Genomic DNA, 27,809 nt, shown 5'->3' with positions numbered 1-27,809 from the left:
AGTAAGTACAATTATTTCTGTTAATGGCAAGTCATTTTCCTATCATTAAGACATACTTTTACTTATACTACTATTTATATCAATGGGAGAAAGCGATTTTCTTGGTGTTTTCGTTGGTAACTAATGGTGCAGAACCAGTACAGCTGTACAGTACAGGAATCAGGAGCCAGACTGTGGAACCAGCTGCCTGAATTCAAGTCCTGCGTCTGCCATCTTACAAAGTCATGTGACTTTAAACAGATTCTTCAACTTCTTTGTACCTTAATTTCCTTACCCTTGAAATAGATAATAACCTACCTCATGGCACTGCTGAGAATTAAGTTAATATATTAAGTGATTAGGACATTCAAATAGTATTAGTAGTTACCATTAGTAATATACACTTTTAAAAAGAAATAAAATTATAGGTAATATAATAAAGAACATTAATTTTAATTAACTGTATTGAGAATAAGAGGTAGAAAAAACATAAAAAAGAATTCCAAAGAAATTATAATTAAAACTTTTCCATTTAAAAATGTGCTACAGTATTTTAAAAAATATGAAAGTAACTCTCCTAGTAAATATTTTTAAGTGTTAGCAACCTTATTTTGCTACATAACATTTTTGTTTGTGTTTAAAGGCGTCAGACAAAGTCCCATCTTACCTTCCAGCTCGACCTTTCCTTTGCTTGGCATTAGCTTTACTAACCCACTCAGCAGACATAGTACTGATGTTGTTCTGTGTGTCAAAGTGTGTTTCCTTTATTTTTCCTCCATCTATCACATAAACTACATCATCTATGGTAATGCTGTTAGGAAAACAGATATATAAAATATTAACACATAAAAAGCACATTAATCTACATCAGGTCTACAGACAGAGATTTTAGAACATTTCGACTGGATCACATTGATTTAGCAGTTCAGGATTTTCACCCCTCTTCCCACATTTACCAATGTTACGGGATCAAGCACCTCATTGTAGACATCCTCAGCACCTGCAGTGGCAGTGTCCTGCCAATTCTGCAGATCTCATGAGAGATTCTTACTTGCCCACAGCCAAACTTCATAGCTTTCCTGATGACTTTAGTTCAGGGGTGGGCAAACTTTTTGACTTGAGGGCCACAATGGGTTCTTAAAGTGGACCGGAGGGCCGGAACAAAAGCATGGATGGAGTGTTTGTGTGAACTAATATAAATTCAAAGTAAAGGAGCGGAGGGGAGAGCAAGAGAACCAGATAGAACAGCCGGATCCGGCCCGCGGGCCGTAGTTTGCCCACGGCTGCTAGTTCCTAGTTTTTGTGTCCCCCACCCCTTCCCAGTGCCATGGTGTAGTATCAGCTTTCACAGAACAACCTTCAGTGCTGTACCGGTATATTAGTACCCTCAACAAGGCGTCCTCAAACTACGGCACCCGGGCCACATGCGGCCCGCCGAGGACATTTATCCGGCCCGCCGGGTGCCGCTGCCTGTCCTGCTTAGCAGCCGACTTGTCCCGGGCCCACAGTGCGCATGGGAATTTGTTCATAGTTGTTTTTTTTTTAACTATAGTCCGGCCCTCCAACGGTCTGAGGGACAGTGAACTGGCCCCTGTTTAAAAAGTTTGAGGACCCCTGCCAAGACAAGACATACATTTTAAAGGCTATATATAACTAACTGCCCAATTACCAAACAATTCCATCCCCAACCAACAAAAGGCAAATGAAACAAAACTGACATCAGCTCCCATGGTTTTTAGGAAGGCTTTGAAAACAACAACAACACACCCATACAACACTTAAAAGGCCGTTTCTGAAGAAGGCTAAAAAATTAGTACAGGTTAAAACAAACAAAAACTAAAGAAACCTATGCCACTACCATGACTAAATTAAAACATTTATTTTTAAGAAATTACAAATATTTTGTAGAGAAAAAAGATTAAGGTATGTAAATAATTTATGGGGCTTAAAACTAATATTATCACCAGCAGTTGATATTTAAAACAATATTTACCTAGTCTCCGCAATGTTGGTAGCAATTACTATTTTCCGAACACCAGGAGGAGTTCTTTTAAATACCTGTAAGAAAAAATACATCAAAACCCCAAAAGTACATGAATTTCTGATATATCACTCTTACAATTAGAGAAATTACCTCAGATACTACTCATTTTTAGCACTGTGTTTATCTGTGGACATATGTATGAATCTGATATTTATAGTTGTATTTATAAGATATACATCATTTTCAATACCATAAAACTCCCTTTAGGTATACCAAATTAAATCTCCCACAGATGTCAGAACCTTATCACAAACAAGATTTTAAATGAAATACAATAATTTATATATTGTTTTTTTAAACAAAAAACTGGTTAAACATTGTATTGTGTAGTCAAGCTTTTAAGGGAGAGAGAAAAATTTGGTTTAAGGATAAGAATTATGAATTATTCTTGGGTATATATGCGTAATGACAACAAATAGCCAAGCAGATGCCCAACTCATCAGAGTGTACCTTCGTAAACTAGCTTCTCAGATTAGATTGGATTAAAACAGAATCCTCTTCAAATGCTGAATCCTACCAACAATGCAACATCGACAAAGCTACCAAGTTGATGAAAAGACGTGCAGCCAAGTCCCACTTGGCTATAAAGCAAAAAAATACATAAACTTATCCCTACATGTATAACAGTGGTAATAGAGAAAATGCTGTTTCCAAGGCTAGTCACATATTCTCTAGCAAAGGAGTAAAAAATTGACTGTTAGGGTGTCAGAGATGGAAGTGCCTCCACACTGAATACTCTATACTCTGCTATCTAAGCCTTTGGAATCAAGAGCTCTCTCTCTTTCCTCTTTTCTTCTTTATCTAGCAGCACTCTATAACTAATTCAACTGGCTGAGCCTTACTCAGGACTGGTACCAGCAGAAAGGATATTAAAAGAGTCTCAGTAAAAAAAAAAAAAAAAAAAAAAGTCTTCATATTTTCTTAGAGAGAGTGGAAAAACTAGAAGGGACCCACCAGGGCCTGCAAACATGGCAATACAGAAAATTATCTTGCCTTTGAGAATGCAGAGCTCATTCTAACTACAGAAATCTCTGAATCTGACTAAGCCAAAATATTCAAAACCATAATAAAAACCAAAATAATACATTATTGACAAAACAGGAAATCTCACATCTACAAATAAATATATTAATGCTGTTAAATCAAAATTTCAAATATCGCCCTAACCGGTTTGGCTCAGTGGATAGAGCGTTGGCCTGCGGACTCAAGGGTCCCAGGTTCAATTCCGGTCAAGGGCATGTACCTTGGTTGCGGGCACATACCCAATGGGGAGTGTGCAGGAGGCAGCTGATTGATGTTTCTCTCTCATTGATGTTTCTAACTCTCTATCCCTCACCCTTCCTGTCTGTAAAAAATCAATAAAATATATTTAAAAAATATATTTAAAAAATATATATTTAAAAAATATATTTAAAATATATTTAAAAAATATACTTAAAAAATTTTTCAAATACCAAGATATTTAATTTCTAGGTTGCTTTATATTTAGTGGTATTCACATACCTTTTTCCTTTTATTCATAAAAGCCAAGCAAGTTATTGGTGAAACCAATCTTTAAATTTTTCCCTAATGTTGACATAACTAATTTGATTTGTGGATTATCATCTCTAATTCATGTTTTTGTAAAGTTATCTCCTGAAGATTCATTTGCAAAGGTTCCCAAAGAAGTATTTCTATATGGATTACTGTTTAAAAATATGCCTTAAAAATAAAAAATATAGCCGAAACCGGTTTGGCTCAGTGGATAGAGCGTCAGCCTGCGGACTGAAAGGTCCCGGGTTAGATTCCGGTCAAGGGCATGTACCTGGGTTGTGGGCACATCCCCAGTGGGAGGTGTGCAGGAGGCAGCTGATCGATGTTTCTCTCTCATCGATGTTTCTAGCTCTCTATCCCTCTCCCTTCCTCTCTGTAAAATATCAATAAAATATATTTTAAAAAATAAAAAATAAAAAATAAATAAAAAATATAAAACAAAACGCACAATAAGCAGTCCTTTAAGATTGCCTCAGTTTGAAAGACAGTGAATAAATTTAACATACCTGTGCCTCAGTTTGAAAGACAGTGAATAAATTTAACATACCTGTGTCTGGTTAACTGTAGGCATCAGTGAATGTAAAGGTATAATAAGAAACTTGTCTGAAAATTAAAAAGAAAATTAATTTTTCTTTTTAGAAAATTCAATTTTAAGATAGTTGCAGAAAAGCTCCATCAGACATATATGGAACATAATTTTAAGAAATTACATTCATATGTTTTAAATTTCAAAATGAAATAGCTCAAGCTCATTCATGATTATCAGCTAATAGAAAGTTTGTTGCAGTATAGTGAGGGGAAAGGAGGGTGACTGTTAAGGAAACAAAAGTATCTTTCACATTTAGCTGTGGTTACAAAAAAAAAAAAATGCAAACTGACTTAAATCTCTAGCAACAGTGCCCAAATGAATCAAGATAGCTATATTTCTACCAGAAAAGAACTGGTGTTATTCGAAAGAGAGACTGTCTGTGACCCTTCTGAACTTAAAAAGTAATAAAATGCTGTCAAGCAAATGGTTTGCTAAAAAAAAAGCTTTAAAATTACTTTGGTGACATGAAATAAATTTCATTAATTCAATCAAATTTCAAACCAAAAATACTTAACTCAAATTGAACCAAGCCTTCAAACATAACTTCCTGTTTTTAGAAAACTCAGGTCAGAAAGAATCAAATGAAACGATAACATGAAGATTCAGACAAATCAGAGTTGACCTAGTCTTTTCCATAAGTCATCAACATGAAAAAAGAGAGAATGGGAGTGATGTTCTAGAACTAGAGTCAAAGATTTATCTGGTTTGACTTTTTCTATAATTTGAACAAGCTAACCTTGAAAGACATTATAGGGGCAAAATAGAAAAACCTGATTACAGACTGATTTATTAAATGATGTTAATGATTAGACATGATAGTGGCATTGAGGTTATTTATAAAGAATCGTCTTTATTTTTGAGAGATTCATGCTTATATATTTAGAGATAACATATGATAGCCACAATTTACTTTAAAAAGGAAAAAATTAGACCATAAAAAATAATTGTTGCATTGAAGTCATTTGTATATGGTATTCATTATAGGATTTTCCTAATTTTCTGTAAGTTTAAAATGTTTCATTACAAAGTAAAAAAAAAAAAAAAAGAGAGCAGTCAGGGATGATGGAAGTAATAACAATTTTGCTGAAGACAGTATAATTGGGATAAAAATAGTTTATATAGCTGATATCACAAACCAAAGTAGTCAACAGGAACAAAATTTCTTATGACAAGAATGAGAATGTTGATAAGCATTTGATAAATTGAATTTCATGATTTACTTTTCAGTCAGTATGAGTACGACCAATTTCTCCCTTTACAATGGCTAGCAGTGTATAACTGATTATTAAGGATAAAATTTTAAAATATGATTTGAGAAAAAAATACTTGTTAAACTTTTAAAAGACTTCCTTTAAAAGAAATTGAGCTGGTGGTGAAAGTATAAATTAATACCTCCATTCTTGAGAATTAATTTAAATTAGAAAAGTTAATGAAGTCAATTATAATAATCTAGCATATCACACCCTTTCCCCATTCCCACAGAAATAATATTACATTTGGGTATATATCTTCCCTGCATTTTTAAAAACTAAAAGTGGATCATAGTGTTTATGGGAAAAAAGAGGCCAAAGTTGGAAAATTCAACACCTCCCCCCCAAAATTCCCATTGTTTTTTTTTAAAAAAAAAAATTCAGCGTAGAATTTAATCATGCCTAATTTTCTATAGAGAAATGTTACCACTTAGAAGAAAAAGAAAAAGTGGTATTTCATCATAGAGAAGTCATGGTAATCAGATAAAAGTATTTTTCTAACTTGAGAAGAGTAAATAATTTTAATTATAAAAAATACTTTGAGGGCACTACCATAATAGGATTTAACAAAGAATAAAAAATATACCTTTTACTAGTTTAGCCAATACAATTAGACCAAATATTTTTTAGTATTATAAAATAAAAATGTCAAAAGTACTTCAAGAGAGTAAAGTTAAAAGTTATATTCATAATTACACATTAAATAGAATTTGCTTTGTATTTTACTGATTTGAAGTTAAAAATGACACCTGAAGATGCTGTAACTGAATTTTATAGGAGAAAAATGTTCCCCTGCATTTCTCTAAGACAGAAGAGGTGATATCTCTTAAAATCATATTGTTAAAGAATCAAATCATCTCAGAAAGTTTTAAAACTTCAGGTCACTTTCTTAGATTTGGGGTGAGTAGGGGGTCAGGTATCTGAAGTCTAAGTAAGTGCCATGCTGACTGTTGTATAGTCAGAGATGAGAATCAGTGGACTAAGGGATTACATACTCACATGCCAACATTTTCTCTTTAAGGGCTCAATTTTATTAGGCAAATTTAGGAGAAGTGAAATGTTCTCCCTATAATAGCACACAAAGAACTTCACTAAATACCCACCATCTTCACCTACAATTTCAGAAAAAAAACAACCAAACACAAAATAATCCAAAAACCAGGCTACATATGATTCAAGTACCACTCTTGGAATTGCAAAATACATTTCAGTAATACCTGATTTAAACATCACTTGTGACATCAAGAGATCATGTAAAGTGCTGATATTGTCCCAGCCTGGTAGAAAGACCAATATTGCACCATCCTGTATGGAAGGAAAATAATCATTACAAATGATCACACAACAAAATACACAAAAAAAATCTGTGCACTTTAGCCTTCATTAAAATTATACTGCCTAAGGATAATTTTGGTTACTGATTATAAATAATGAATACAAGCTCACTTTTTAAAAATAGAATTTATAAACCAGATTTTTCATTTCTTCAGTCTTTTCTTCAATAGGTCAAATATCTAAATCAGTTGGCATTTTGAGATTCTCATTCCTGGTGTCAAAAGCAATTTCTTCCATAAGTTATTTTTATTTATTTTTAAATATATTTTATTGATTTCAGAGAGGGAGAGGGAAAAAGAGATAGAAACATCAATGAAAGAAAATCATTGATCAGCTGCCTCCTGCACGCCTCCTACTGGGGATCGAGTCTGTAACCCAGGCATGTGCCCTTGACAGGGATTGAACCCGGAATTATACCCAGGACCCTTCAGTCCACAGGCTGACGCTCTATCCACTGAGCAAAACAGGCTAGGGCAGTGGTCGGCAAACTCATTAGTCAACAGAGCCAAATATCAACAGTACGATTGAAATTTCTTTTGAGAGCCAAATTTTTTAAACTTAAACTTCTTCTAACGCCACTTCTTCAAAATAGACTCGCCCAGACCATGGTATTTTGTGGAAGAGCCACACTCAAGGGGCATGTGGCTCAGGAGCCGCAGTTTGCCGACCTCTGGGCTAGGGCATCCATAGCTATTTTTAAAAAGCATTTATGAGGCCCTGGCCAGCTAGCCCAGTTGGTTGGAGAGTTGTCCCGATGCACCAAGATTGCAAGTTTAATACCCGCTCAGGGCACATACAAGAGTCAACCAACCAATGAATGCATAAATGGGTAGAATAACAAATCAGTGTTACTCTCTCTCAAATCAATTTCTTAAAAAAACATTAAAGAAATTTATTTTCTTTTTTTATGGCCTTGATCTGAAAATAAAATTAAGTCACTTGAGGAAAACAAAACTAACCTCTTCTTCCAAAACAATGTAGCGAATAAGGGCAGCAATCAAATTCAGATCAACTTTATCATCATCCATCATTTCTAAAACATCTACAGTACTTGCAGAATACCTATCAAAGTTAAATAAAAAAATAATGAAATACCTGATGATATAGTTTCCTGAGGTTTAACTTTCTATAAAATCTAAATATTAACTCAACCTTCAAATGAGGGAATGATAGGAGAGAGTTACTGGGGAAATAACAGTGTTTATAACACAGTATTCAGGTGGAAAATGAGATAATAATAATCTTCTTAAATACGTATAAATTCAAGAAGATAATTCCTGCTTTTTGTTTTAGTCAATTCAGTCTGAGTTCCAAATAGAATAAACTTACCTTTTCCGCAGTTCCCTTACATAATCTGGCCAACGTTCTTTATAGGTTGCTTCTTTTTCTTCTTTCTCTTGTCTATTTACATGCCCTTGCATGAAACCCCTCTTAAACTGGGATCTGTGTTCTTTTTGTTCTGGAACATATCTAAAATAAAAACATTCTTAAGTAGCTTCACTTTTTAAAAACTCTCTGATCGTAGCTAATATTCAGCTTATATTTAGGATTTTAAAAAAGATTTTTAAAAAGTAATTTCACTATAATTTCTAATGAACACTAGTTAAATATCCATTTATTTGCAAGTATTCATTAACATAAAATCTGACATTTTGGATGAAAATCATTCTTCTCTATCAAAGTATATACACCTCTAGGTCATTTTAAGCAATCAAAATTAGAGTAACTTTCACCTTCAATTTTAAGTTTGCGCTAAAAAAAAAGTTAACATTAAGTCCAAAATATTACTAATAGTTAATGTTGCCTATTAGTAGACTCATATTTTACATATAGGTTTCCAAACCTGAGTACACATAAGAATTCCCTAGAGAGTGTATAAATTGTAATTCTGAAATCCTATACCTTGCGATTTGAATTAAAGTCTGGTTGGTGGGGTTAGCTAACCCAGGAATTTTAATTAGTGCCCCAGGAGATTCAGATAGCGTATCTATAAATGTACAGACACATGCTTGAGAACTATTTGTCCTGCTCAGGCCCACAGACATAGCTAATGGCAGAGCCAGAATCAGCATTCAAATCTCGTCTGTTCAGCATGATGCTATGACTCCACCATGCTGCAGTGACTGCTATAAGCAGGGCATGTTTGCCCCAGAATCCCAACTATTTACTGTAAGTGGGTTCTGAGAGCATGAAGGTGGAGAAAGACAAAGAAAAACGAACTAAACTTTTAACCCCAAATCCCCTCAGAGTTCACCTAGGGAACAGCTTCTAGATAGAATGGGGGTGTGGAGCATTGTTTTTGTGAGTCAGATAGATTATGGAAATGATGTCCTTGCTCTGACATTGACTAGCTGTGTGACTTTAAACAAGGTGTAACTTTCAGGTTTCTAGTTTCCTTATTTTAAAAGATTAATACTTTGATAACAGTACTGGCATAAGAATAAAAGCAAAAAAGTGATAAAGCATAGTGCCTGACACATAGCAGACACCCCAAGTGTTAATCCCCTTCCCTATTCAGTACCTGTGACCCAGGATCCCCCTAAGTCTTCCATACATATAGAGGCACCAACGTGAAGTAGGGCAACCTGAGACAGAGATTAGTGCTAGTCAGCAGGATGGACCCATAGTTGGTTCCCTTCCCAGCAATTTGAACACCTTCAACCCCCACCCCAAGGGCCCGATCACAACCCTCCATCTCATCTCACCCTACTTCCTTCCCTCCTACTTCCCTGTAGTGCAGCTCTTCTACAAATCGATACTATCCTTTTGCTTCGAGACCCCTTAACTACAGTTCCTTGTATATAACCTGCCTTCTAGACAGCTTAAGAAAGCAATCCATCCTTACGTAATTTTAGATTACTGATCCCTGAGACTGTGTTTTTCATCATTATTGTCAAGCGTTGACTTTTATTCTCTTAGAAAACAATTGATAAATGTGCTATGGTAGGAAGCAGAACACATAGTGGAAAGTGGAATTGAGGAAAGGTATAAAAATTTATGGACATGATAAAACCAGAGCATGGAAGACATATATATATATATATATAACTTTTATTATGTTCTACCCTCACTGACATACACACTTCCCTCCTTCTTACTCCGAATTTAACTGCTTTTCTGACTTACCTAGCCTATCTCTGCTGTATATAATCTAATTTCCGACACACTCTACTTTCTCACAACAGGTCAATCATACCTCATATTAACAGTGTACATGTCTCTCTGCCTCAATATTAGCTGTGAGGTTTCTACCAAATCTTGCCTTGTTTTATTCTCAGAACTCTAAGGCACAGTGCAAGACATAAAGTTTAAAAAAATATCTGTTAAATGCCTACAAAATTCTGCTGACTTTTCTCCATATAAAATAGACAGTAGGATCTTCTCACTTTCCCACTAATCATTTTCTCATTTAACAAGTAAGCTGTGGAATCTTGAAAAATCTCATCACAAGTGTTTCTACATCTGTCCCTATACTTATTCAGATGTTTACTAGAGGTCAAGGCACTGTGCTATGCACTAGTTACAGAAATGAAGAGGACAAAACCCTTGACCTTGAACCTTTTGAAATCTATTGTAAAAGGCAAATATAAAGAGGCGCTTTACATGCTGATAATGTAAGGGTTTTAAGGGACATGATAAAAGTGCTACAGGAGCCTGGATTAGAAAACAACTCATTCTGTGAGAGGATCAGAGATGGCTTAATGGGCAATGAAGCTGGAATTTATTTTTACATAATCAATAGTTTATAGGAGAAAGAATGGAGAAGGTGGCAAATCAAGTCTAAAAGGAGGAAATAACATATAACAAGCACAAAAAGTCATGAATGAAAGGCCAATGGCTGGCATGGTAGAGAATGGCAGCAATTCTGAGAGTGAAGATCATGGTTCCAAAAGAGGAACTATTATGTTAGCACAGGAGAGATAATATGGATCTTAAGTAGAAGAAACAAAAATGAGAAGACAAGTATGATCAAGGCAAAAGCTCTCAGGGTTTGTGCTAGGGGTGGGGTATGGGGAGGAATACAGGATGACTTAAGAGTAATTTGGTTACTAAACAAGTAAACCAGTTAACTTACCCTAGTTACATAACTCCTTGATAAATATTAGCTTTTTTGATTTGTAGCTTAGACAATTGGGTGGAGGATAACATTAGTAACCATTAAAAGGCATAATTGTTTTGGTGAAAGCATGGTGGGAATGGAATGTAAGATGATTTTGGATTTAAAAATGTGAGGTTCAAGGTGTCTGTGGTACTGGAATGCTACTGAGCAGAGTTAGATAACAAGTTTAGAGTTCAGGAAGAGCTTCAGCTTTGAAGTTGTAGTTCAGAAAGCTGTGAAAATACAGAAGTATGGTCATGGAAATAGGACTGCACATAGGAATCACAACAGACTGAGAAAAGGCTAATGGAGAACCCGAGGAGAAAATCATACTTAAAGGGTAGGGGACGGAAGCCCGTGAAGAATGAGAAAACCAGAGTGAGGTCCAAGCACTAAAGACAGAGGCTCCAAAGTTCACTGCCCAGGGATCTCTGAAAAATACTGATGCCTAGCTGCCAGCCCAGACTGTGTAACGTGATTAAGGAATGGTGTGTGATCACAGCATCTGGATTCCAAAAGGCTGAGGGTGACTTTAATGTGCAACCAAGTGTGGGAATCCCTGATTTAAGGATTCATTAACTATGATTTAGAAGGAAGTGGTTAAGGGTGAGTTTCTGAATTAAAGTTTGATAGAAAAGGTAACATGTTAGCATTCTTAAATCTCTTTTATTTCCTAATATTTACTTACCTTATTTTTTCAATTATATCTTCCAAAAGATACTCCACAACTGGAAAAGTGAAACCAGGTATGTGTATCATTGGACAGTTACCTATTATGGTAAAAAAACAAGAACAACATAAGTCTTCACTCAAATATTAAAAATATAAATGAACACTATAAAAAGGAAAATGAATCTATTACTTTTTATAACTTCAGGAAATGGTCCTGAGGTTTTACAGTTGTATCCTATTTTCTATATCTAGTTCAATAAAAGGCAGTAGCCTAGCCTTCACTCAACACCATTTTAGTGCTACTAAACTTTTCCTCTCCTTCCCCATATACCTCACAGTTCTACAAAGTAATGCAGAATACCAAAGGACAAAGTATTTTAAATTGAACTTAAAACCCATTAGTTAGAAGTCTATTTTCCCTTCATCATTAGCCAGAATATTGCATTAGAACCCGTTTTATTTAAATCTATATATGAAGCAGTGCTCCGTGGCACCCAGAATTAAGATACAAGTAGTTAAGACCTAATCAAATATTAAACTGTTACTATTTTAGAATCATTAGTTTTTAAAAAAAAGATTCTTAGAACTGTTTTCTAAATGTTATTCATATTTTGTACCAAACAAAACAGTACACACTGTAAGCAAAAGTCAACAATACAGCAGAGGTCAAAGTATCTGAGGGGTATCACAACTTTGCCTCTGATTTTCATAAATTTGAGTAAGTTACTCAATGTTAGTTCTGGATACTGCATTAAAAAAAAAAAGACATAATATACAGGCTTTGAGAGTCAACTAGGCTAAATACAAGAACATGTATTAAATATAGCTCTATTCCATTTTAACTCCCACTCTTTTCTCCTCCTTCCCCAATTAAAAGTAAGAGACAGGGGAATAATCTTAAAAAAATATATTTTGCAGCTAGTCAAATTTAATTTCAAATCCTCTCAACCCTCCTTAATTAGGCAACCTTGGATAAGCTACTTAATTGTGGTGAGGCTTTCTCATCTTTAAAATAAAAACAGCACCTACCTCACAAAATATTATGAGAATTAATAAAGACCAAGTGCCATATATACTACCTGGCACACTGACTAGTAATCACTAGTATTATTGTCATTTGCAAATTGCCACTCTAGACTGTGAATAGTACATAAAAACCACAAAAGAATCATAAAATGTTAATAAATTTATTCAGATTTGTGGTTTGATTTTATTGATGCCACCTTAATTATCTGGTAGTTACCCAAAGTAATAATCATAAATTTTACTCACCAAAATATTCTGAGAATTTCTCCGCATTCAATGTTGCACTCATCAATATTACTTTCAGGTCAGGTCGATAATTGAGAAGGTCTTTAATTACAGTCATTAAAACATCTGATTGCAGGTTTCTCTCATGGATTTCATCAAGCACAATATGACTAACACTGGACAAATGCCTGAAGCAGAAGTGTGGTGCAGTATGTAAATCAGTATAACAATTAGTAACATCCTACTTAATAAGTACATCTTTTATAGGATTTAATTAAATGTCCTGAATTGAAATATACTCACGGGTCTGACTGAAGCCACTGAAGAATGATTCCTGTTGTACAGTATAAGATAGAACCCTGTTTCCTTGGCAACCGGCTGTGAATAAAAGACACAAGTTAACAATTCTTGGTTTTCTTTACTAGTACATTACTAAGTACCACAAACATCTAAAAGAAAATCTTCAATTTTAAGATGGTTTATAGTTTTAATGAAAATCTTCATACTTAATTTTGTAGTTACAGGAACGCCTACCAGGCTAGGGTAATGAGAAATACTACATCCAAATTTATTATACACTAGAGGCCTGGTGCACAAAATTCGTGCATGGGGGGGGGGGGGCGTCCCTCAGCCCAGCCTGCACCCTCTCCAATCTGGGACATCCCTCTCACAATCCAGGACTGCTGGCTCCCAACTGCTCACCTGCCTGCCTTCCTGATTGCCCCTATCCGCTTCTGCCTGTCAGCCTGATCACCCCCTAACCACTCCCCTGCCAGCCTGATTGATGCCGAACTGCTCCCCTGCCAGCCTGTTTGCCCCTAACTGCCCTCCCCTGCAGGCCTCGTCACTCCTAACTGCCCTCCCCGGCAGGCCTGGTCATCCCTAACTGCCCTCCCCTGCAGGCCTGGTAACCCCCAACTGCTCTGCCCTACAGGCCTGGGTCCCCCCCCAACTGCCCTTCCCTGCAGGCCCAGTCACCCCCAACTTCTTTCCTCTGCCGGCCTGGTCACTCCTAACTGCCCTCCCCTACAGGCTTGATCGCCCCAACTGCCCTCCCTTGCAGGCCTGGTCCCTGCCAACTGCCCTCCCCTGCTGGCCATCTTGTGTCCACATGGGGCAGGATCTTTGACCACATGGGGGCAGCCATCTTGTGTGTTGGAGTGATGGTCAATCTGCATATTACTCTTTTATTAGATAGGATAGAGGCCTGGTGCATGGGTGGAGGCCAGCTGGTTTGCCCTGAAGGGTGTCCCGGATCAGGGTGGGGGTTCCCTTGGGGCGTGGGGTGGCCTGGGTAAGGGGCCTGTGGTGGTTTGCAGGCTGGCCACACCCCCCCGGCGACCCAAGCGGAGGCCCTGCTATCTGGGATTTATTTATCTTCTACAATTGAAACTTTGTAGCCTGGAGCGGAGCCAAGCCTTCTGCTCGCTTCATGGCGGCAGCCATTTTTGTTGGGATTTATGTATCGTCTATAATTGAAATTTTGTAGCCTTAAGAGAGGTCTGGGCCGGCCAGGGTGTGTGGAAAGCTTGGCTTCCTCCATTGCCGGGGGCAACCCTAGCCTCCTGCTCTTTCCAGCTCCGTGGCTGCGGCCATTTCTGTTAGGATTTATTTATCTTCTATAATTGAAACTTTGTAGCCTGGAGTGGAGGCCTGGGCCAGCCAGGGTGTGTGGAAAGCTTGGCTTCCTCCATTGCTGGGGAAACCCAAGCCTCCCTCCTGCTCTCTGTGGCCACAGCCATCTTGGTTGGGTTTATTTGCATATTCACTCCCAATTGGCTTGTGGGCGTGGCTTGTGGGTATAGCGGAGGTATGGTCAATTTGCATATTACTCTTTTATTAGATAGGATTGTTTTTGTTGTCATGATACAATGTTAATAATTAATTTATTTTTTAAAGGCATAAATAACCACTGACATTCAGAAAATGACTCATTACTTTGGACCTAAACTTTTGTTCAGTGATTGGAAAGTCAGTTAATTAAAAAAGATAAATGGAATCTTGATTTCTAGGAAAAAAACACTAAAAAAATATAATGCAGTGGGATAGGGGTTACAGATACCAAAATCAATAAAGTAGGTCAGGGGCTGGGTATGGTATCAAAATATAGGACACTAACTCCTTTTAGGGGGAGCAATGATCTACTAATGTATGTCCAGGAAATAAGTTATTTTTCAAATCATTCCATAATATAAAAGACATTAAAATGGTAATCCAAATATCAAAGTGGGTTACAAAAATGACTGAGGGTTGCAAGCCTCCTATGCTTCAGTTACTTTAAATGTTAATTCTAATAGTTATAATTGGCATTCAAATGGAGAAAAATCTGTTCTTTTTTAATTTTAACTAAATTATATCTAGCTTCAAATTTTAACTAAAATATACCTGTAAACAAGTGAACATTCTTTACCTCTGGAGACGAATTTGGTATCCAGTACTATTACCACTGCCACAAGTTTCTGCCCTTTCTGCAGCCACTCTCTCTGCAACCTTTAATTAAAATAAAATACAGTTACAAAGAGATTTTCCTTTAGTATAAATATCCTAACCATCCATGAAAATCTGAGGTTGTTATATTTACTTGCCTCTTATATTTACATTTTCTCTTAAGCTCTCCAAAGCCAAATGCTCTTTCTTCACTATTTTCAAAGTGCCTTTCTACAGCCACCCTCTCATTATTTCTTCCCTTTCTTTTTGTCTTTCCTAAAAGAGTACGAAATCCTGCTCTAAACTTATATTAACACTAGAGGCCCAGTGCATGAAAATCGTGCATAGGTAGGGTCCCTAGGCCTGGCCAGCGATCAGGGCCAATCTGTGGAGTGACCAGCGGGGCTATCAGGGGCTCCTGCTGGCACCCGCCTTGGCCAGCCTGGGGCCTGAGGGCTGGGAACAGCTCCTGTTGTTGAGCATCTGCCCCCAGGGGGTCAGTAAGCATCATAGCGACCGGTTGTTCAGCTGTTCAGTCGATTTGCATATTAGATTTTTATTATATAGGACAGGATATATTTACCCTCAAATTCCATTCAAGTTTTATATTTGGTTGTTTCTTTTGGTTAGATTGGTGGTTCTTCTTCTTTTTTTAAAAAGTGTGTTTATAATTTTTTAAAATGTTTTTATTTATTTCAGAGAGGGAGGGAGAAATAGAAACATCAATGATGAGAGAGAATCATGGATCAGCTGCCTCCTGCACACCCCCTTCCTGGGATTGAGCCCAAAACCCCGGCATGTGCCCTGGTTGTGAATCGAACTATAACCTCCTGGTTCATGGGTCAATAACCAACCACTCAGCCACACTGGCCAGGCAAGATTGGTATTTCTTAATTCCTAGTTCTTCATTGTGTTCTAAAAGTTATGGTGCCAAAGGTAAGCTCTGGATAGATGAAATGTTATTATAATCTGATTTATGTAACTAAAAGTAAACAACAGTCATCTTGTAACAGAAGAGTGATGATTGAGGTTAGAAACAGAAAAAAGAAATACTTCAGAGTAAAACTTCCAATCAGTGTATCCCATACACATCATTATTTCACTTTTCACTACTTATGCTGTCCATTCAAAAACAACAGATCTTGGGGGAAAAAAGAAAAAGAAAAAAAAAAAGCTTTTATCAAGACTACCCAAAAGGAAAATGGAAAATGAAGTGAGAGATAACTTACGGAAATGGCACTAATTCTTCTTGGCTGCGTACAAACTATCCTGCATGCAGATCCTTTTCCTCTTTCGATGTAATTATCCAAAATGAACTGAGTAACTTGAGTGGTTTTTCCACAACCAGTTTCACCACTTATTACTGTCACCTGATGATTATCGATCATATTTACCAATTCCTATTTCAAAAAGAAAAATAAGGACATCACATGTTAAGTCTGAAAAGACAGTTATTGAAATTCTACCAAACTGAAGGTAATTGCTTCTAACAAACATGAATGCCTTTTAAATTTTATGTGAAATGCTGACAGTTTGAGTTTCTGGATATACCAGTTTTCAAGAGCTAAGAAGCACTAAATTATTAAAAGAACTCAGCCAAGAGACTGTTAAAGAAAAACACACTGGTAAGAACAAAAAAGTTAACAGCTCCTAAGTTCCATACATAAGGATTAATTAAAAAGAATGTGATCATATGGGGCTATTGAGTACAAGGCAAATATCCCCTGATACCTAAACAACTACTAAAGACATTAAGAATTTATATCATAATTCATAAATATGGCTTTGTCTGCAGGACAAATTTTGTATACTGTTTTAAAGAATAATGTAATTTAAAATTATTTCCTTTCAAATAATTAAAATAAAGAAAAAAAATTAAAAACCTAAGTTAGCAAAATAACTTTTTGTGAAAACTCTTGTTTGTAAACTCTAAAAAATTTCAATTATGGACATAAATATAAGCAAACTTTAGAAAAATTGTTTCATGACCATATTTTTTATTCAACAATTCAAAAGAATAAAATGACTTTCTAAGAATATCCTTCAGAGAAAGGTTGATAAATTTATATTACTTCTTAACATAACATTTTGTAAAAAAAACCTGTATTCAAGTATTTTACAAATCAAATTAAACAGTGCATAATCATTTTACCTTTTGCATTCCAAATGAAGGCAGCTTCTCCCTGAAATGCTGAAATAAAAAAAAAAAAAGTTATAAATTTTCACCAAAAACTGGAATGAATTTATAATCCTGGTAATCAGAATATACTGATAAATATGCTAGAATACGAAGTACTTTATTACCTCACAGCTTACCTGAAGTATCAAGACTTAAGAATTTTATAAAAAAAGAACTAAGTAATAACTCAGCAATTGCTTTGGTTTTTGAAACATAGAAAAATAGAATTCTATTACATCCAACAGAACGGAGATACTTTCTGAAAGTGACAATAAAATGAAATCTGATCTATCATCTAATAGCATTCTTACTATCACTAAGTTACTTTTACAATTTTTCTCTTTGTTTTATATATTAATTTTAGATCTTATTTCTATATCATATTCTTTTCCCACTCATTGATCCACACCATTTACTAATGCATTAGGCACTGGAACATATTCAAAGTATTCTACGTACTTGCCTTTGAGTATAAAAGAAAGCTTAAAACAATATCTGCACTAAGAAAATCTGGTACTGCCATTTAAGAACTATGATCTTAAGTCAAACTTGGAGTCCCAAAGGTTTTAACTCAGGGCTGCCACAGATCTGAATGAAGAGCCTTTATATATAAAACCAGTAGCAGTTTCTGACACATATTAGCTACTCAACAAGTTTTTTGGCAATTTCAATTAGAAATACTAAAGACAGCATGACTAATTCTTTCCTGTAACTTTTACATGATAATTTCTAGTTTTGAAAACTTTATGGAACCCCATATCTACACTACATAAAAATGACATACACTAAGAAAGCAGCACTATGGTTGACATTGAACTACATCAATCATCCTATATAATCCTATATCATAAAAGCATAATATGCAAATCGACTGGACGGTGGAACGACCAGTCGCTCTGACGTGCACTGACCACCAGGGAGCAGATGCTCAATGCAGGAGCTGCCCCTTTATAGTCAGTGCTCCCACAGGGGGAGTGCCGCTTAGCCAGAAGCCGGGCTCACGGCTGGAGAGTGCAGTAGCGGTGGCAGGAGCCTCTCCCACCTCTGCTGTAGGCGGGCAGTAAGGAGTGAGGGGTCCGCTGCAGGCAGGTGGTAAGGAGTGAGGGGTCCCGGACTGCAAGAGCCCTGGAGACCGAGAGGGAGCAGGCTGGGCTGAGGGACCCCTCCCACCCCTGCAGTGCACGAATCTCGGGCAGCGGGCCTCAAGTATAACATAAAAAAAAATCTTCAGTGGTATAAAAAAATAAACCATAGTGTTAACAAACCCTCTTTATTGAAAAGGGGAAAAAAATGTAAATTTAGAACTATCCTAGGTAATCTAGTATATTACTGCCACGCTTTTTAATTTATTGAAACATCATCCTTGTTAATTTTTTGCCCATTTGATTTGTTAAGATGGAGACTATGTCAAAGTCCTCTAATACTAATTTATCCTATATAATAAAGAGCTAATATGCTAATTAGACCGAACAGCAGAATGACCTTCTGGACGAAGCCAGGGCTACGAGGGCCGGCCAAGGCAGCCGGGGTTGTGAGGACCGGTTGAGGCTGCGACGGGCTGCGAGGGCCAGCCGAGGCTGTGAGGGGCTGCCAGGGCTGGCCAAGGCAGCCAGGGCTGCAAGGGCCAAGCGCCTTTCACAAATTTCATGCATCGGGCCTCTAACTGAGATATAATTTGGCATATAACATTAAGTCAGGTTCAGGTGTACAACTATCACTATCCATATATATTGTGAAATGATCACCGCAATGTCTAGTTAATATCCATCACTACACAGTTATAATTTTTTTTCTTATGATGAGAACTTTAAGATCTATTCTGCCAGCAACTTTCAAATACACAATATAGTGTTATTAACCATGCTCTACATGCCATCCTTGCCATGGTCAGGTGATTCGTACTAGTGCCATCAAAATCAGTCAACATGGTGACTTAAATGAATTCTAGTGCTTTGAGATAACAAGTCACAGTACTTTTCTTATTAATTTTTTGTATTATAATTTTTAAATTATTTAAAAACCATTTCTTAACATGTTAAGTGCCCAGCCTGTTTTGTCTTTCAGACGGAAAGCATAGTGTCAGTCACTGGTGAGTGACATGGGGCTTAATGTGTTAACGATTTAAAAAAATAGTATCCTATGTAGTTAAATGCAACCATCTTAACATGTAAGTATATACAAGTTATCCCATTAAACTAACATCAACCATATTTGTTTTCTATATACATAAATGCTGGTGAAGGAAGACTTACAACCCAATATTCTTTCCCATTCTGTGTCTGAGAAGAAGGAATATCTTATCAGTCTTTGGAAAACATAACACAATGAAAGACATCTAGCAAGTGGAAAATTAATGTTTATTAAATAAATCATAAAATAAGAGAAATTATGGCATATTACCAAGGATTAAAGAGTTAAGCTCTTAAACACATCTGAACTTAATCTCGATTCTGTTACTAGCTATGCAACCTTAGGTCAGTTAACCTAAGATTCTTTTTCCTCATCTATAATAGACATGTATAATCTCATACAAGGTGTTGGGAGGTTTAAATGACATATGTAAAGTGTTTATATGTAAAGTGTTTACAAGTGTCTGGACAATAGGTACACACCAATTGGTTTTGTTTTGCACATTTCTTCTCCTAACTTTCTGTAAACTAAAACAATCACTCAACTTTAATAACATTTGAGTTCTATCCTCCATACAAAGTAAACAGAGACAGTAGCCAATTCTCCTTGTTCCTAAGGCAATAAAAGAAGCTGTGCTCTCTTGTTCTAGCCAGTGTGGCTCAGTTGGTTGAGTGTTGTCCCATGCACCAAGAGGTCACCAGTTCCATTGCCAGTCAGGGCACATACCTGGGTTGCCGGCTTGATTCGCCAGTAGGGGGCGTGCAAGAGGCAGCCAATCAATGTTCTTTCTTATCAATGTTTCTCTCTCCCTCTCCCTTCCCCTCTCTCTAAAATAAAATAAAAACCTATTATAAAAAATAAAAGACATGTTAAGTATACATGTCTCTCAACTCCATTCTGAATTAATTCATCTTGAAACCTCCTTTGTCCTTATATTATCACTCAATAGGCATAAATAAGCTACACAATTTGGCCTCTGGACAACCTCGGCTCATCTGTTCTAATCAAGATATCTACTCTTAATCAGCAACAGTCAATGTATCCTTCCCACAGGAGATGTGATATTCTGCCTTTCTCTAAAACAGTAGCGTTTGCATATTAAAGATATGGCCCTCAGAATTTTCATCTTAAAAAACGTGAACATTTTATTGCATCTATCTCTAGAACATTCACAAAGCATACATACAATTTTATTGTTTAACTAGAGGCCCGGTGCACGAAATTGGTGCCCAGGTGCGGTCTTTTAAGCCTGGCCAGCAATCGAAGTGCAAGCGCCTGTCATGGAAGGGCAGGTCCCAGCTGACCTCTGGGTCCTGGGCAGCACCTGGGCCCCTGGAAGCCCCTCTCCGCCTGAGTCATTGGGTCCCCGCCACTAGTTGCCCTCTGCGGGGGAATCAGTGGGGCGATTGGGCCCCACTCTCACCTGCCTTGACCTGGCGCCACCTGCTCCACCATCCTGCTGCGGTCCCACTCGTTGGGGCCCATCGGGGCCAGCAGCACCTCTGCTGCCAGCGCTGCCCCCTGGTGGTCAGTGCACATCATAGTGAGTGGTTGAACTCCCGGTCAAGGGGACAATTTGCATATTAGGCTTTTATTACATAGGAGAAGGAAGGATAGGAAGGGACCTTAAAATATCTTGCCTAGCACAAACATATGGGGGGGGGGGGGGGAGCAGAATGGGAATTCTGGACAATTTTAGTTCCTGTCAGTCTAGTCTTTAAAATGTTGAATATAAGCACATCATATAACTTTTGAGGGTAAGTTTAATATGGTCATCTGTAAAGGCAAGCTTTGGATTAAATGGTAGAGAAGAAACTTTATACTTCTAACCACTGTGTCTTTTATGACATTTCCCTAAACTGGTCTAGAAAAGTTAAATTTTTTTCATTTGCGTTACCATTTTCAAATATTTCTTCTCCTCACCATATACTACTAAGCTGCTGTAAATGAGCTAGGCTATTGTAAGTTATGTGTAATTCCATCCCTGTTGCTTTTCTCTACAATATGAGGGGGAAAAATTCTCAGAGGAAGGCCTGTTGAGGAATCTCACTAATCTAGATCATGCAACTAAATATAATTTTACTGGTGGCCCGATACACAAAATTCATGCAAGAGTAGGCCTTCCTTCCCCTGGCTGCCAGCACCGGGTTCCCTCTGGCACCCAGGACCTGGGCTTCCCTCTGGCCGTCGGCAGGCACCCGGGACCCACTGACCTGGGCTTCCCTCGCAGCCCTGGCTTCATCCGGAAGGACAGAAGGATGTCTGGTCTAATTAGCATATTACACTTTTATTATTATAGATTGCCCTAGCTAGTTTGGCTCAGTGGATGGAGCATTGGCCTGCGGACTGAAGGGTCCTGGGTTCGATGCTGGTCAAGGGCACATGCCCGGGTTGCGGGTTTGATCCCTAGGAGGGGGAGTGCAGGAGGTAGCCGATCAATGATTCTCTCTTAACATTGATGTTTCTATCTCTCTCCCCCTTTCCCTTACTCTCTGAAATCAATAAAAATATATTTAAAAACATATATATACATATACATATATATAATTTTATCATGTTTGAGAAGACAAGTAGAAGTTTTTCCCACATCTTGCTTCCCATTACCTGCATTTCAATATACCGAAGGTCAGTTTTTTTCTTTTGTAAATCTTCCAATAACTGTTGGTCTAAGTTTATATCTGGTTCATTTTCTTGCAAGAGATATTCAGAATCTCGGTCAATATATTTGTCCCTGATTCTAAATGTCTTCTTTTCCTGATTTATCACTTTTTTTTCCCGATCCTCCAATTTCTTCTCTTTGTTCGGTTTGTTCTCAGCAGGAGCTTCAGAACCATACCTATTTGTACAAAATTTAAAAAAATGACAAAAGGGTTAAATAACTACTCAAGCCCTGAAAGAAAACAATGTGCTATTTAGTTATTTCAAAATCACCAAAATCAAAAGCTTTTATTCTTTTCTCTGAGTAGAGCAATTATGAAAACACTTAAGATTCTTAAAATAAAAATTTTCCTCCCTACTAGATAATGCCAGATAATGTATTCCTTGTGGCAATTATGGCTTAGGGATTTTCTTTTTATGAGCCTTGTTTTGTTTTACAACTTTATTTCTTCCTGCTACCTTTTCTGAGGTATAAACAGGATGCTATATTACAGTCCCAGAAAAATTTTCACTAATCTTCTCTCTAAATTACAGTTTCTGTGATTTTCTTAAAACAGCAGCACTTTTTGCAGATCTGCCCCACAGGAAAATTTTGGAAATACATAAATTATGGGAACAAAAAATAACAACTTAATAAATCTCATATGCAGATAGACTATTCCTACCACTTAGCTTTCCTGTAGAATACGCTATTTTTATTTGTTTAATTTTTCATAAAATCTGCTCAACCTACATAAGAAAAATAATGACTTCAAGACTAAATTTCACTTATTAAAGAGTCTAAAGATGTAATTTATATTATCATTTTTTTCCTAACCAATGCTATGAAAGAAGTGTCACTCTCTGCCCATTTTTTAAAAGAATACTTTTTGTTTTACCCATGATCTTCAGGAGCAAACCAGGATATCTGTGCTTCTGAATCTTTGTCACTCTTAGCTTGGACAGAATGTAGTAGCTGTACAATTTGTTCTTCTCGATGTTCATCCATATGTACTACGGCTCTCTATTTTGTGCAAAGAAAAAGCATCCTCATCAACATGAGAAAGCATATATAAAATTATTTGATACAAAAATACAGGCAAATATATGTTCAACAAACACATGTAAGAGAAAGTTAATGTTACTAGTACCACACTTGCCTTCTTACCCAAATCCAATTCCTAGGCCTAATGTTAACATTTTTCCTTCAAGATCCCTTTCTATTATATATGTACAAAATTAGCTCTAGTGTAACTGGGTTAAAATGCATATTTATGTTCCTTCCTAAAACTTGGGTTCCCTTACCTTCTACCCTCCCATATTACGATTTTGTTCCCTACCTTAAATTTTCAGACACCTACAATTGAAGTTAATGAAACCCAATATTCTGTTTAAAAACAAACACTAAGTTAAAAATTGGAACTACTTTGGTTGCAATGAGAATTTTAAGAGCATTTTAAAAGTTCTTACATAAAAAGAGAAATAAATTGGGCTCAGAGAAAATAACATAAAATGATCAGTGCTCGTGAGATGATGATCCAATATGGCAAATGATGCAGTTTCCTCACAGAATGAGAATTATTAAAAAACAAACAAACAGCCCTGACCGGTGTGGCTCAGGGGATAGAGCGTCGGCCTGCGGACTGAAGGGTCCCGGGTTCGATTCCGGTCAAGGGCATGTACCCTGGTTGCAGGCACATCCCCAGTAGGAGGTGTGCAGGAGGCAGCTGATCGATGTTTCTCTCTCATCAATGTTTCTGGCTCTCTGTCCCTCTCCCTTCCTCTCTGTAAAAAATCAATAAAATATATTTTAAAAAAAACAAAACAAACAAACAAACAAACAAACAAACACAGCAGAGGCCAAGCTGGTGTGGCTCAATTGGTTGAGTATTTTCCCACACACCAAGAGGATCCATTCCAGGTCAGGGCATATGCTGGGGTTTCAGGATTGATGTTTCTATCTCTCTCCCTCTCCCTTCCTCTCTCTCTAAAAATCAGTAAAAAAATTTATTTAAAAAAAAAGCACAGCAGAGAAACTATTACATTATTTTATTGGGAGGGAATAATACATGGAAGATATTAGTTACTCTGTACAAAGTTAGAAAAAGAACTTTTAAAAACTGTTCTTATAACTGCAAATTATAATTAGTTGAATTATAAGTAAACCCAGTAGTTAAAAGAGTGGGTAGATTTTTATCTTCAAGTGTGCACACAGTAAAGATGGCCAAGGTATTAAATGAAAAAAAGTCAGTTGCAAAAAATGTGCAGTAGGATCTTGTTTTGGTTACTATTTTTTAAACAAGTTATTCACTTTATAGTCTACACTTTTTGCAGTATTTTTTCCAGATATATTTCTGGCACATGGTAGATGTTCCAGAGAAGTCTGTCCAAAGAATAGATAAATGGTTGAATCTATCCTTTAAAATGAGAATATATGACATTTGTGTTAAAACCATTTTTCTCTTTAAAAAAATAAGCACATACACAAAAAGAATACAATGAGATATTTGGGGAATTCCAGAAGATCTGTGCTAATAATAACTTACTAAAGGGTTTACTAAAAGCATAATTATGCTCAGACAATTAAAAAGTTTAATACTGCAAAACTCTGGCTAATAGAAAAGCCTTAGAAAATTACGAACTGCGGCAAAACCTAATTATTGACAAACACTAACCCCCGAAATTTTGTCTGTTTTTCTTAACTGTGCAGCATTGAAATCTTTTTAAGATGGTTTATATAATGGACTGTATCTTTTCTTCTATAGGGCATGCCCACTAAAACTGGTTTCTCCTGGATTCTGCCCTATGCACCTTTATCTTTGCTGATTTTAATCTGTAATAATTTGCTGTAAAAACAAAAGCAAAAAACTCACTATGAATACGCCAGCTTTTCAGAGTTTTGTGATTCCTCCTAGTGAATCATGGTACCTGTGTGGTCTTAGCCACCCCCGACACAGAGATTCATTATTAGAACATTTCCCCCTATGGTTTAAATTTTGAAATGTCTTTGACATACATTAACATTTACTGCTCCATGAACTACATTAGGTGGTTATTGATTACTATGTCTTTTCTTGGCAGTTAGAAATTTAAGAATCTACAATACTTTAATTAAAGACTCCTCTGGGAAGCAAGTCCCAAGACGTAGTCTTCTCAAATAAAGCTTTCTTAATTTTTACCCCCTTTCCAACTACGTCAAGGGCTCAAAGCCATTGTTTCTTTCATTCATTTTCAAAATGGCAAAGAGAAGATTATGTCATGTCTACAAAAACAATTTCTTCCCAACTGAAACTGATTCACAGTAAAGCATTTCTTAAACCAACTAGAACTTTACATTTTGAAGCTTTTACCTCTACTAACAGAACAAAGGTTCACCTCCTCACCTTGTTACATGAGTTTAAGACAGTCACAAAAAGACGAAATGATTGAAAAATGAAATAGCCCCTGAAAACATAATTGATACTTTTTAGTAAGAACACAATTTTCCTTTTTTCAAAAATATGTTTTCATTGATTTTTAGAGAGGAAGGAAGAAAAGAGAGAGAACCATGGACTGGCTGCCTCCTACCAGAGATGGAGCCTGCAACCCAGGCATGTGCCTGTCCAGGAATCAAACCAACAACCTTTTGGTTCATGGGATGAAGCTCACCAACTAAACCACACTGGCTGGGGCAAAATTTACATATTTTATAAATTAATTTTAATGAGGTTCTCCACACAATGAAGGTCCAGGGGCTACAAGCAGTTGAGAATTTGTTTGTAAGCTGCGTCCTTCCTAACCTTCCAGTCCCAACACTCTTCACTTTACCTCACCCCTGTCTGGAAACTCTCACACACATTTTGTTTATGACTGACTATTTGATTTGATTTTTTAAAAATTACCCCTCCCCCTCCCCAGACAGCTTCAAATAGTTATCTTTTTCCTGGCAAAAAGAGACCCTCAACAATGTCCAGCAAAATGGCTATATCTACTTTACCAGCTTCTAATTATCTGCAACTATTTCAAACTTTCTCCTTTCTGTGACACTCCAATACCACCTTCCAGTTCACCCTCATAATTTCACACACAGTATTCACAAAGAAAACAAAAAAGGAAAATTCCTCAATTGCTTGCAACCAAACCTAAATCCAACACTACCAGAACCCATCATTTATTCTTTTCCTTCCTGTTAAAATGGAAGGAGTCCATTTTCCTGCTTAAAGTTAATTTCTCCTCCTAAACCCTGCAGCTCAATTCCTTTCACCTCTTCAGGGCTATCTCCTTTTCTTGAGGTTTACCTTCCTTTCCTAAATCTCTCTCTCTAGCAGTCATTAGGCTATTGATCAATATTCTGGTTTGCTTCTTTCTAGATAAATGGTAGAACTGCATTTTCCCACCCCTGAGTTAAGCATGGCCATGATTTACTGGCCAGACTCGCAGGGGTGGGCAAACTTTTTGACTCGAGGGCCACAATGGGTTCTTAAACTGGACCGGAGGGCCGGAACAAAAGCATGGATGGAGTGTTTGTGTGAACTAATATAAATTCAAAGTAAAGGAGCGGAGGGGAGAGCAAGAGAACCTGATAGAACAGCCGGATCCGGCCCACGGGCCATAGTTTGCCCACGGCTGGGCCAGAGAAATGTGAATGGGAGTCTCCAAGAATCAGGGGTGATTTACTGTGCTCCCTCCTGGCTGCCAGCAAAACCAGCTATGCTCTAAATGGGTGGAGGCGCGAGGAGCCTCATTCTCACAATGAAAACGCTCATCTGAACTCCAATGGTCAAGTAATATGAGTAGAAAAACAAACCTCTGTTATAAGCCGCTGATTTGGGGGCTGTTTATTACTACAGCATGATGTGGCCCACTCTGATACACTTTCCCTCTCCACTGACCCCCATAACATCAGTACATGAACAATGTCAAATCGCTTCACTTTTAAAACAGAAACAAACACCCAGGAGGCCAGGAACAGAAAATAAAATAGGGGCTTGACCTACGGTAAGTGTTGTGATTTGACTTGGGATATATTAAGAAGGCAGAACAGACAGATTTGCTGAAATGAAAAAAAGTCACAGATAAACCCCATTTTGGCCTGGGCAAGTGAATAAATAGTAATGACATTTACAAAAACGGAGAAGGTTTGGGGAGGGGTTGGAAATCAAAGAGTTCCACTGAAAATGATCCAGGGCACAACTGGTTTCAGGTGGAAGTAATAATGAACAATTATTCCTGATTTAACTTTTCATTTGTTTCCGTTTTATTTTCCCAACTAGACTGTAAGTTACTTGGACATTTTACTTCTTCAGATCCCCATAGCAACATGCATAAAACCTTGTGTAAACAGGGGTAAATAAAAACTTGGCAAAGAGTCTTTAGAAAGGTACTGTGGGTTTGTGGCTGTTTTAATACTGAAAATGAAAGCTGGACTATTCTTTTTTGATCTACATGAAAAATAGTGCTTGGCAGCTTTTGTTCCCTGCAAACCTTTCCCTAAAGAGGGTCGCTAGTGTAGAGCTCATCAGGCAAAAATCTTAAATACAAGCGATCAGAATTATCCTAAAGGAAAGGGTGAAAATCTTAAAAGTGACCATAATTATTCTAAGGGAAAGGGGGCGGCCGCAGATACCACGACACTGACATCCCAATAAAGTTCATTTCGGTTGGAACCTGGAGTCAACATTTGCTTTGTCCACCGTCCTCACGTT

The 27,809-nt window shown here is 37.0% G+C and overlaps 1 protein-coding gene across 1 annotated transcript in view; it reads right to left on the bottom strand.

Moving 5' to 3' along the window:
- DHX36 (DEAH-box helicase 36) overlaps positions 1-27,809 on the bottom strand; it is a 48,589-nt gene that overhangs the window by 20,175 nt on the left and 605 nt on the right. The window contains exons 2-15 of the mRNA XM_080652140.1: positions 23,025-23,149; positions 22,093-22,324; positions 17,332-17,370; positions 16,409-16,579; positions 15,163-15,242; positions 13,056-13,130; positions 12,774-12,940; positions 11,518-11,599; positions 8,060-8,200; positions 7,690-7,792; positions 6,613-6,700; positions 4,104-4,159; positions 1,973-2,037; positions 647-790 (exon numbers count right to left, since the gene is read on the bottom strand). Of these exons, the coding sequence (XP_080508266.1) occupies positions 647-790; positions 1,973-2,037; positions 4,104-4,159; positions 6,613-6,700; positions 7,690-7,792; positions 8,060-8,200; positions 11,518-11,599; positions 12,774-12,940; positions 13,056-13,130; positions 15,163-15,242; positions 16,409-16,579; positions 17,332-17,370; positions 22,093-22,324; positions 23,025-23,149 (1,568 nt within the window). The remainder of the gene's footprint in view (positions 1-646; positions 791-1,972; positions 2,038-4,103; positions 4,160-6,612; positions 6,701-7,689; positions 7,793-8,059; positions 8,201-11,517; positions 11,600-12,773; positions 12,941-13,055; positions 13,131-15,162; positions 15,243-16,408; positions 16,580-17,331; positions 17,371-22,092; positions 22,325-23,024; positions 23,150-27,809) is intronic.

This window comes from Plecotus auritus (genome assembly GCF_963455305.1).
Source record: "Plecotus auritus genome assembly, chromosome: 2".
Taxonomy (NCBI): Eukaryota; Metazoa; Chordata; class Mammalia; order Chiroptera; family Vespertilionidae; genus Plecotus; species Plecotus auritus.
The sequence above is the reverse complement of the archived record's forward strand: the minus strand, read 5'-3'. Positions and strand labels throughout refer to the sequence as shown.